This window comes from Dendropsophus ebraccatus, chromosome 15, assembly GCF_027789765.1.
Source record: "Dendropsophus ebraccatus isolate aDenEbr1 chromosome 15, aDenEbr1.pat, whole genome shotgun sequence".
Classification (NCBI taxonomy): Eukaryota; Metazoa; Chordata; class Amphibia; order Anura; family Hylidae; genus Dendropsophus; species Dendropsophus ebraccatus.
The window spans coordinates 35,083,210-35,095,420 of NC_091468.1; the positions used below are offsets into that span (position 1 = coordinate 35,083,210).

General features: G+C 48.1%; 1 protein-coding gene across 1 annotated transcript in view; it reads right to left on the reverse strand.

Annotated features, from left to right (window-relative positions):
* Window positions 1-4,473, reverse strand: part of FEZ2 (fasciculation and elongation protein zeta 2) — a 40,278-nt gene extending 35,805 nt beyond the window's left edge. Inside the window, exon 1 of the mRNA XM_069954931.1 lies at window positions 3,844-4,473. Within this exon, the coding sequence (XP_069811032.1) occupies window positions 3,844-4,181 (338 nt within the window). The 5' untranslated portion in view covers window positions 4,182-4,473. The remainder of the gene's footprint in view (window positions 1-3,843) is intronic.
* Window positions 4,474-12,211: the final 7,738 nt, after the last annotated feature.

The window sequence follows — 12,211 nt, forward strand, 5'->3', positions numbered from 1 at the left end:
AGACCACGATCAGCTGAATGCAATGACGTCAGTGACGGTCTGCTGCAGATAGCTGCTGACTTCAATGGGCATCTAAGAATTGTCCGAGCAGCTCCTCCTGCTGTTGTGTGTGTGTATTAGCACAGGCAGGGAGCTGGGAGCGAGGGGTGAGCAAGAGATGACCTGACAGGTTGGTGTTCGCTTTCCCCTTAGTATCGTGCTGTGTGATATGGCCATAACACTTTAAGCTGAACCCCCCCCCCCCCCATTTCATGTGTTTGCTGACCCCTAACTCCTCCCTGAATGGTCACAGATAAAGGTCTGGCAGTGCCCTAAGGCCTTATTACACAAAACCATGATCGGCTTTTCAGGCTGATAATCATTTCATGTAATAGCGCATGCTGATCAGCCAACATGCACATTGGCGGCTGATTGTGGTCTTTCAACATGCTGAAAAATTACGATTGTGTCAGTGACGGTCCGCTGCATGTCATACCTTGTAATATGAGCGGCGGAAACAGACTGCCACTGACTTCCATGGGCAGCCCCTTCCGCTTGCTGTCTGTGCATGTAATAGCACAGGCAGGGAGTGGGCAATGAGGGGAAGCGAGCACGGAGCTGTTGTGTCGGCACTTGCTTCCCCTGGAGAATCGTACCGTGTAATATGTCCTTTATGTAACTCTTCTGCCCCCAATTAAGAACACATGCCCTGTTCAGCTGAGTATATAAATAGGGGGGGGGGGGGTCACAGCAGCAAACCCTCCATGCTGGTTATCCCTGAAAAGTAAAAAACTTCAATCCAACTTCATAGACTCCTCTGGGTTGGGAGACCACGTCTACTCCAGCAGATAGCTAGGGCTCGGTCAACAAATATCTACAGTATTATATACTGTTCTCTTCCTTAGTGCTCAGGTATCTGGTCAACATGGCAGGATGGAGCCTGTCCTGTGCCCCGACTCACACCGAATCCAGTATCTGAGCTCTGCAGCAGCAGCAAGGAAGCCAGGTCAGTTTTGCCCTTTGGTAAGTTGGCCAGATGGCGGAGCACATTAAAAAAAACTTTACACAACTCCATTAGGTCTGCCTGCATTTGGCTCTGTGTTATGCTCTTTCCTCTCGACATCAGTAAAGAGAATTACTGATATTTTACCACTTTATAATTATTGGTAACTTACCACTGCTCACTATTTCTGCTCTATGTCACTATAATGTACCACTACACCTGGCTCTATGTCACTATAATGTACCACTACACCTGGCTCTATGTCACTATAATGTACCACTACACCTGGCTCTATGTCACTATAATGTACCACTACACCCGGCTCTATGTCACTATAATGTACCACTACACCCGGCTCTATGTCACTATAATGTACCACTACACCCACCTCTATGTACTATGATGTATCACTACACCTGGCTCTATGTACTATGATGTATCACTACACCTGGCTCTATGTACTATGATGTATTACTACACCTGGCTCTATGTACTATGATGTATCACTACACCTGGCTCTATGTACTATGATGTATTACTACATTTGGCTCTGCTGCTTGTTGCACAGGCTCCTGGCTCTCTGATGTCCCACTCAGCCAATCAGTGCGCTGCACACAGTGACTGGCTGGGAGGGCTGTCACTGTCAGAAGAGGCAGCGATCAGCAAGGAACCAGATCACTACCCCTGGTTCTATGACACTATGCGGTATCCCTGCTCCCGACTCTATGACACTATGCGGTATCCCTGCTCCCAACTCTATGACACTATGCGGTATCCCTGCTCCTGGCTCTATGACACTATGCGGTATCCCTGCTCCCGGCTCTATGACGTTATGAGGCATCCCTGCTCCCGGCTCTATGACGCTATGAGGTATCCCTGCTCATGGCTCTATGACGCTATGAGGCATCCCTGCTCCCGGCTCTATGACGCTATGAGGTATCCCTGCTCATGGCTCTATGACACTATGCGGTATCCCTGCTCCCGACTCTATGACACTATGCGGTATCCCTGCTCCCGGCTCTATGACACTATGCGGTATCCCTGCTCCCGGCTCTATGACACTATGCGGTATCCCTGCTCCCGGCTCTATGACACTATGAGGTATCCCTGCTCCCGGCTCTATGATACTATGCGGTATCCCTGCTCCCGACTCTATGACACTATGCGGTATCCCTGCTCCCGGCTCTATGACACTATGCGGTATCCCTGCTCCCGGCTCTATGACACTATGCGGTATCCCTGCTCCCGGCTCTATGACACTATGAGGTATCCCTGCTCCCGGCTCTATGACGCTATGAGGTATCCCTGCTCTTGGCTCTATGATGCTATGAGCTAACAGTTCTGGCTCTATAATACTATAAGGTGTCATTACTAATGTTTCTATAATGCTATGAAGTATCCCTATGCCTGGCTTTATGATGCTATGATGTACCACTGTCCCTACACTCGGTGCTCCCCCGGTGGTCAGTGTCCCCCTACATCCGGTGGTCAAAGTCCTCCTACACCCAGTGTGGGAGGGGAGGGGGGGGGTCAGTGTGACAAATCTTGATGGTCAGTGTCCCTACTCTCGGCGATCAGTGTCCCTAAATTCGGTCATCAGTGTCCCTGCTCTCTCGGTGATCAGTGTCCCTGCTCTCTCGGTGATCAGTGTCCCTGCTCTCTCGGTGATCAGTGTCCCTGCTCTCTCGGTGATCAGTGTCCCTGCTCTCTCGGTGATCAGTGTCCCTGCTCTCTCGGTGATCAGTGTCCCTGCTCTCTCGGTGATCAGTGTCCCTGCTCTCTCGGTGATCAGTGTCCCTGCTCTCTCGGTGATCAGTGTCCCTGCTCTCTCGGTGATCAGTGTCCCTGCTCTCTCGGTGATCAGTGTCCCTGCTCTCTCGGTGATCAGTGTCCCTGCTCTCTCGGTGATCAGTGTCCCTGCTCTCTCGGTGATCAGTGTCCCTGCTCTCTCGGTGATCAGTGTCCCTGCTCTCTCGGTGATCAGTGTCCCTGCTCTCTCGGTGATCAGTGTCCCTGCTCTCTCGGTGATCAGTGTCCCTGCTCTCTCGGTGATCAGTGTCCCTGCTCTCTCGGTGATCAGTGTCCCTGCTCTCTCGGTGATCAGTGTCCCTGCTCTCTCGGTGATCAGTGTCCCTGCTCTCTCGGTGATCAGTGTCCCTGCTCTCTCGGTGATCAGTGTCCCTGCTCTCTCGGTGATCAGTGTCCCTGCTCTCTCGGTGATCAGTGTCCCTGCTCTCTCGGTGATCAGTGTCCCTGCTCTCTCGGTGATCAGTGTCCCTGCTCTCTCGGTGATCAGTGTCCCTGCTCTCTCGGTGGTCAGTGTCCCTGCTCTCTCGGTGGTCAGTGTCCCTGCTCTCTCGGTGGTCAGTGTCCCTGCTCTCTCGGTGGTCAGTGTCCCTGCTCTCTCGGTGATCAGTGTCCCTGCTCTCTCGGTGATCAGTGTCCCTGCTCTCTCGGTGATCAGTGTCCCTGCTCTCTCGGTGATCAGTGTCCCTGCTCTCGGTGATCAGTGTCCCTGCTCTCGGTGATCAGTGTCCCTGCTCTCGGTGATCAGTGTCTCTGCTCTCGGTGATCAGTGTCCCTGCTCTCTCGGTGATCAGTGTCCCTGCTCTCTCGGTGATCAGTGTCCCTGCTCTCTCGGTGGTCAGTGTCCCTGCTCTCTCGGTGGTCAGTGTCCCTGCTCTCTCGGTGATCAGTGTCCCTGCTCTCGGTGGTCAGTGTCCCTGCTCTCTCGGTGGTCAGTGTCCCTGCTCTCTCGGTGATCAGTGTCCCTGCTCTCTCGGTGGTCAGTGTCCCTGCTCTCTCGGTGGTCAGTGTCCCTGCTCTCGGTGATCAGTGTCCCTGCTCTCGGGCACACTCACTCATCATCCTTCATGACGCCCTCCTCGGTGATGGGCCGGACCGGGGCTATGTGGCCGGTGTCGGTGCTGTAGTTGCGGAAGCACACCGTCAGCTTCTCGTCAAAGTCGTTGACCAGATCCTCCATGGACTTGAAGCCGCCCATGATGTCCACCGAGAAGTTGTTGTCCAGCTCGGTCAGGTCCTCCAGGGAGTTGAGGCCGCCCTCGGGGGGATCGGCTCCGGGGGAGTTAGAGTTCACCCTGTCCAGGCAGCTCTTAGTGCCGGGAGACGAGGACGGAGGACGGAACTCATAGAAGTCCTGCCAGTCCTCGTCAAACTGTGCCAGCGGCGCCGCCATGTCCGTGCGGGGGGTCCCGGGCTGTGTGCGCAGGAGGGGGCGCTCCCGATACCCCCACTCGTTACCGACCACCGGGTGTACTAGCCGAGCACCACACCGCCTCGTCACCGCCGGACTCCCAGCCGCTCCCGGTGTCTCCTCCGCTCACGTCTCTGCCACTGTTTATAGTGGGGGCATCATACTTGACGTCCTTGTGGGATCTCAGCCTTGAATGAAGGGGAATGTGGGCGGAGCCAGTGTCACATGACGCAGGAGGAGGCCGCCCGGGAGGCCATCTTACTTCCTGGCACATCGTCAGTTACGCGTCTTGTTTACAATTCTACAACTGAAGGGAAAGGGCCACGTGACCTGCGGCTACTGCGGAGGCTTTTATGTGGCGCGTTTCCCAAACCTATATTTGTTTTATGTACACACCGCGATAGTGACAGCCATAGTGTCTTCATTAATACAACCCTATGACTGTGGTTTATGAGTATTCCCCAGCCTCTGGCTCTTGCCTTGTTGCAGAACTACAACTCCCAGCATGCCTGGGCAGCAGAGGGCTTGTACGTCAGAGAAAAAAAAATACTATGAGTGGGGAATATGCGACATTTTTTCATCCAATTCAACAGGATCCAAGCAGTCTCCTGGTACTTATGAGCTGCTGTATGTCCTGCAGGAAGTGGTGTATTCTTTGCAGTCTGACACAGTGCTCTCAGTAGCAAATCGCCATAGAAAACCTCTCCTGCTCTGGACAGTCAAACTGGGAAGAATACACCCTCTTTCTGCAGGACATACAGCAGCTGAGAAGTACTGGAAGACTGGAGATTTAGTATTAGAAGTAATTTACAAATCTTTGGCACTTTATGAATCCAGTCAATTTGAAAGACACAAGCATTTTTTTTTTTGCTTTACCCCTTAGCTGATTTTGGCCTGTCGTGCAGGTCAGTCAGTTAGTCACGCAGGTGACCCCCTGAGCGGCATACCCGCTGAGGTAACTAGAATAAGCAGCGAGTCCACATGTAACTACATCTCTAGTTAATGGGATTCTTGCACAGAACTGAAAGGGCGATGTACGACTGCCGTGCTGCTCAGTGTGGACAGGGGTCGAAAAACACCTTCAGGCTATGTTCACAGTTTTTGCCCATGTTTTTGGCTAAAAAAAAAATAGCTACAGCCATCACTAAGCGATTTATATTGAAGCCATACTCTGCTTGCTTGTCTCTCTGAGGAGAACTGAACATGAACCACAGAGTGTTGGGGGGATCTGCCAGGAAAACATGGATGCAGGATATGACTCTGTTTTTCAGGACTCCCTAGAGCTGCATCACACTTTTTCCATACAGAACATTGCTGAACCAGAACAGTGAGACAGGTCGGCTATACACTATATACAGTTATTTCAAAACTTTAGCTACACAAAGCAATGTCCCTAAAGATTGGCTGGAATGCAGCTGTGGTTCTTTGTAGCCTCCGCTGTTGCACTCTACCTTCACCATCCGTTGCAGAGCAGCTGCATGCAGAACATGAAGACAGTCACCTGCCACCATCCCTGTTGTCACCTACTGCCAGATGTAAAGCTTCACACTGTTATGCTGCCACCATACTGTATGCTGTCCCTGCTGTGCTGTATGGGTGTGCTGTGACGAGCTCCCCCTGGTGGCTGGAAGTGGCAATTCCGCCACTGCTGTAAAAATGGTTCAGGAACTGCTTTGGGAGATCATTAGAGACTCCAGACTGTACAGTATAAAATAAATGTTGGTTTTTATTTTTCTGTTACAAGAAATGTGAATTCCTCTTTATGGAAAAATAAGACCTAGGGCATCTTCGGAAGCAAAAATTAATATAGGACACAGTCTTATTTTTGGGGAAACAGGGTAAATACGTAATTACAGTGTGGACACACTATGTGACTATTACTGTTTTTTGGTGTAAACTATTTGTGTCCTCTTCATCCACTATACTTACCTGCCAGGAGTCACCACAGGGACATATTACAGCTGTGGAGACTAATACACACCAGAGACTAATGGTGTGTTTACACAGACAGGTTTTTGAAGCCAAAGTATGCGTTTGAAAAGAGGGGAAATCTGAGTCTTTCCTTTATGACCTGTTCTCTGACTTTGGCTTCAAAAAACTGTCAGATAAATCTCTCTGTAAATGGATTCCTGAGTTGTGCACAGTGGACGTGCAGCACAATTGTGTTAATAAATCTGGGCACATGTGTGAGTAATGGGCTGCATACTAGACGTTCTATGTCATCACGCAGGCACCAACCAATATTTTGTTATTATGTCCTGAAACCGTAGAATTCAGAACAGGGTATACAGTACTTTGTTTCTTGTGACTCTATATCAGTGATTTTCAACCTTTTTTGAGCCGCGGCGCACTTTTTAGACTTAAAAAATCCTGGGGCACACCACCAACCAAAATGGCACAAAATGACACTAAAACAGTACATATCTATATCATAAAAATCAAAGTCTGTCTGTCTGTCTGTCTGTCCTCTATAGACTTCCAAACGCCTGAACCGTTTGACCCCAAATTTGGCACACAGATACATTGGGTGCCCGGGAAGGTTATTGCGAAGGTCCCGTCCCCGCCAGATGTACAGGAGGGGAGGGGGAGGGGAAAGAGAGGCGCCCCATAGAGATGAATGGGAAAATCTCCTCACTGAAAACACAGGTGATATAATTAGCTGCAGCAGACACGGCAGTTGGAGCCTTAGCAACCAATAGGATTACTGCTTTCATTTTCACAGGGAGCAATGGTTGCTAGGGAAGCTGCCTCACAACATCCACAGTAATAACTGGTAGACCCCCTACTCCATCTATACAGTACATGTATACAGGGCCCCCTACTCCACCTATACAGTACATGTATACAGGACCCCCTACTCCATCTATACAGTACATGTATATACAGGACCCCCTACTCCTTCTATACAGTACATGTATATACAGGACCCCCTACTCCATCTATACAGTACATGTATATACAGGACCCCTTACTCCATCTATACAGTACATGTATATACAGGACCCCCTACTCCATCTATACAGTACATGTATATACAGGGCCCCCTACTCCATCTATACAGTACATGTATATACAGGACCCCCTACTCCATCTATACAGTACATGTATCCAGGACCCCCTACTCCATCTATACAGTACATGTATATACAGAACCCCCCAATCCATCTATACAGTACATGTATATACAGGACCCCCTACTCCATCTATACAGTACATGTATACAGGACCCCCTACTCCATCTATACAGTACATGTATATACAGGACCCCCTACTCCATCTATACAGTACATGTATATACAGGACCCCCTACTCCATCTATACAGTACATGTATATACAGAACCCCCCAATCCATCTATACAGTACATGTATATACAGGACCCCCTACTCCATCTATACAGTACATGTATATACAGAACCCCCCAATCCATCTATACAGTACATGTATATACAGGACCCCCTACTCCATCTATACAGTATATGTTTACAGGACCCCCTACTCCATCTATACAGTACATGTATGTACAGGGCCCACTACTCCATCTATACAGTACAAGTATATACAGGTCCCCCTACTCCATCCATACAGTACATGTATATACAGGACCCCCTACTCCATCTATACAGTACATGTATATACAGGACCCCCTACTCCATCTATACAGTACATGTATATACAGGACCCCCTACTCCATCTATACAGTACATATATATACAGGGCCCCCTACTCCATCTATACAGTACATGTGTACAGGACCCCCTACTCCATCTATACAGTACATATATATACAGGACCCCCTACTCCATCTATACAATACATGTATATACAGGACCCCCTACTCCATCCATACAGTACATGTATATACAGGACCCCATACTCCATCCATACAGTACATGTATATACAGGGCCCACTACTCCATCTATACAGTACATGTATATACAGGACCCCCTACTCCATCTATACAGTACATGTATATACAGGACCCCCTACTCCATCTATACAGTACATGTATATACAGGGCCCACTACTCCATCTATACAGTACATGTATATACAGGACCCCCTACTCCATCTATACAGTACATGTATATACAGGGCACAACAGGTATACCAAACTGTGACTGGGTAACACTGCTACACCAGACCTGACCAATACCGCCATACTGTGCTGGATAACACTGTCATACCAGACCTGACCAATACCGCCATACTGTGACTGGATAACACTGCCAGACCTGACCAATACCGCCATAATGTGACTGGATAACACCTCCTTACCAGACCTGACCAATACCGCCATACTGTGACTGGGTAACACCGCCACACCAGACCTGACCAATACCGCCATACTGTGACTGGATAACACCTCCATACCAGACCTGACCAATACCGCCATACTGTGACTGGATAACACCTCCATACCAGACCAGACCAATACCGCCATACTGTGACTGGGTAACACCGCCACACCAGACCTGACCAATACCGCCATACTGTGACTGGATAACACTGCCACACCAGACCTGACCAATACCGCCATACTGTGACTGAATAACACTGCCACACCAGACCTGACCAATACCGCCATACTGTGACTGGATAACACTGCCACACCAGACCTGACCAATACCGCCATACTGTGACTGGATAACACTGTCATACCAGACCTGACCAATACCGCCATACTGTGACTGGATAACACTGCCACACCAGTCCTGACCAATACCACCATACTGTGACTGGATAACACAATCATATCAGACCTGACCAATACTGCCACACTGTGACTGGATAACACCGCTATACCAGACCTGACCAATACCACCATACCGTGACTGGATAACACAGCCACACCAGACCTGACCAATACCGCCATACTGTGACTGGGTAACACCGCCACACCAGACCTGACCAATACCGCCATACTGTGACTGGATAACACTGCCACACCAGACCTGACCAATACCGCCATACTGTGACTGAATAACACTGCCACACCAGACCTGACCAATACCGCCATACTGTGACTGGATAACACTGCCACACCAGACCTGACCAATACCGCCATACTGTGACTGGATAACACTGTCATACCAGACCTGACCAATACCGCCATACTGTGACTGGATAACACTGCCACACCAGTCCTGACCAATACCACCATACTGTGACTGGATAACACCATCATATCAGACCTGACCAATACTGCCACACTGTGACTGGATAACACCGCTATACCAGACCTGACCAATACCACCATACCGTGACTGGATAACACAGCCACACCAGACCTGACCAATACCGCCATACTGTGACTGGATAACACCCCCATACCAGACATGACCAATACCGACACACTGTGACTGAATAACACTGCCATACGGGTAAATACAACCCTGCAGGTATACAGGACACTATAGGTATACAGGACCCCAAAACTATACACTACAAGTGCACGGGACCTCCACAAACTATATACTACAGGTATACAGGACCCCAAACTTTACACTACAGGTATACAGGACCCCAAAACTATATACTACAGGTATACAGGACCTCCACCAACTATATACTTCAGGTATACAGGACCTCCACCAACTATATACTACAGGTATACAGGACCCCAAACTATACACTACAGGTATATAGGACCCCAAAACTATAAACTACAGGTATACAGGAACTCCACCAACTATATACTACAGGTATATAGGACCCCAAACTATACACTACAGGTATACAGGACCTCAAAACCATACACTACAGGTATACAGGACCTACACCAACTCTATAATACAGGTATACAGCACCTTCACCAACTCTATACTACAAGTATACAGGACCCCAAATATACTACAGGTATACAGGAACTCCACCAGCTATATACTACAGGTATATAGGACCCAAAACTATACACTACAGGTATACAGGACCTCCACCAACTCTATACTATAGTTATACAGGACCCTCAAACTATTTACTACAGGTATACAGGACCCCCAAACTATATACTACAGGTATACAAGACCTCCACCAATTATACACTATAGGTATCCAGGACCCTCAAACTATAAACTACAGGTATACAAGACCTCCACCAACTATACATTACAGGTATACAGCACCAACTATATACTACAGGTATACAGGACCCCCGAACTATACAGTACAGGTATACAGGACCTTCACCAACTGTACACTGCAGGTATACAGGACCTCCCTCAACTATACACTATAGGTATACAGCCCCCCCCCAACTATGCACTACAGATATGCGAGACCCCTAAAAACTATACATTGTGGGTATACAGAACCCCTCCAACTATGCACTACAGGTATACACTAATTCCACTGATTAACTCAGATGAAACAATACCTTTAGCTTTGCCTCCTGGGCACCTTAGAACAAATCTAATTAACACACTGACACTTTATACCCGGGCAGCGCCGGGTACATTTTCTAGTTGTACATATAGTTAATAATATAGATTCTAAATGTATTATACTCACTCAGTGTGAAACCTGGGCCTGTTTTCTTCTCCCCCTGTGCTTCTCTCCACCATACATCTCCCCCTGCTTCTCTCCACCATACTTCTCCCCCCTACTTCTCTCCTGTGCTTCTCTCCACCATACTTCTCCCCCATGCTTCTCTCCTGTGCTTCTCTCCACCATACTTCTCTCCCCCCTGCTTCTCTCCACCAAACTTCTCTCCCCCCTGCTTCTCTCCGCTGTTTCTCCCCCATCCCCATGTTTCTCTCCCCCCTGTTTCTCTCCCCTGTTTCTCCCCCATCCCCAGGTTTCTCTCCCCCATTGTTTTCTCCTGTTTCACAGGGGAACCATAGTTTGGGGAACTTTCCCCGCGGCACACCCGACCATGTGTCGCGGCACACTAGTGTGCCACGGCACACTGGTTGAAAATCACTGCTCTATATAACCAGGGCTCTATTTACAGCGCATGCTACTAAATAAACAGAATACACCCCATGAGGGCGATTCCACAAATGTCAGAATTCTTTCATGCAGATTTGTCACAAATACACAGAAAAAAAAACTGCATGAGTAACATGTAGATTTTGTTGCAGATTCACCATCGATCTCATCACAAATCCACGACCTAATGGCCATGATTTACTAACCTGTTTCTGTCCCTTAGAAACCCGTCATAACCAACATGATTATTAAGGAAAAAGTGATTTTTTTTTTTTCATTCTAAATTTGAGCCACTTCCAGTGTGAAGGGAAGGTTGGATTTTAGTTTTGTCATGTGAAAAAAAACCCTCCAGATTTACTAAAGTCAATAAGACACAACCAGACAGTCTTAGTAAATCAGCCCCAATGAGTGGTTGCAAATCTACAGGTAAATGTTCCATATGATGTGCTGCTCCCCTCAGCACTGCAGCTGTAGGCCCAGGACCACCAGTGGAAACAATCAGCAGGCTAGAAGCATCTAATGGCGGTTTTACACGAAACGATTTATCGCTCAAATTTGCATGATAACGATCGAATTCGAACGATAATCGTACGTGTAAACGCAGCGAACGATCAATCGACGAGCGAGAAATCGTTCATTTTGATCTTTCAACATGTTCTCAAATCGTCGTTGATCGTTCTCAAAAAATTCACAGATCGTTCCGTGTGAACAGTCTTTAACGATTTCACCTATGTGTGAGGTAGGCTTAAGCGATCGCAAAACAATTATTCCGTATGATGTATCGTTCCGTCTACATGCTGATCGTTATTAAAAAAACATCGTTCATTCAAAATCGTTAATCGTGCGATCGTGCAAATTATCCACCATAACTTCCTAATATGTCCCTATTGCACACGGGGCGTTAAGAATGAAAGTAGTATTCTTCATTCTCTGCGTCGTTTCTGTGATATTAGCATCTATAAGTGTCCTTATAGAGCACGGGGTGCTGAGGATGAAGGTTAGTTTTTTTACCTTGATCCCCAGCACCGTTTCCATGATATTAGGAGTTTAATCCTTATACTAATTATGTGTTTTGGTGGACTG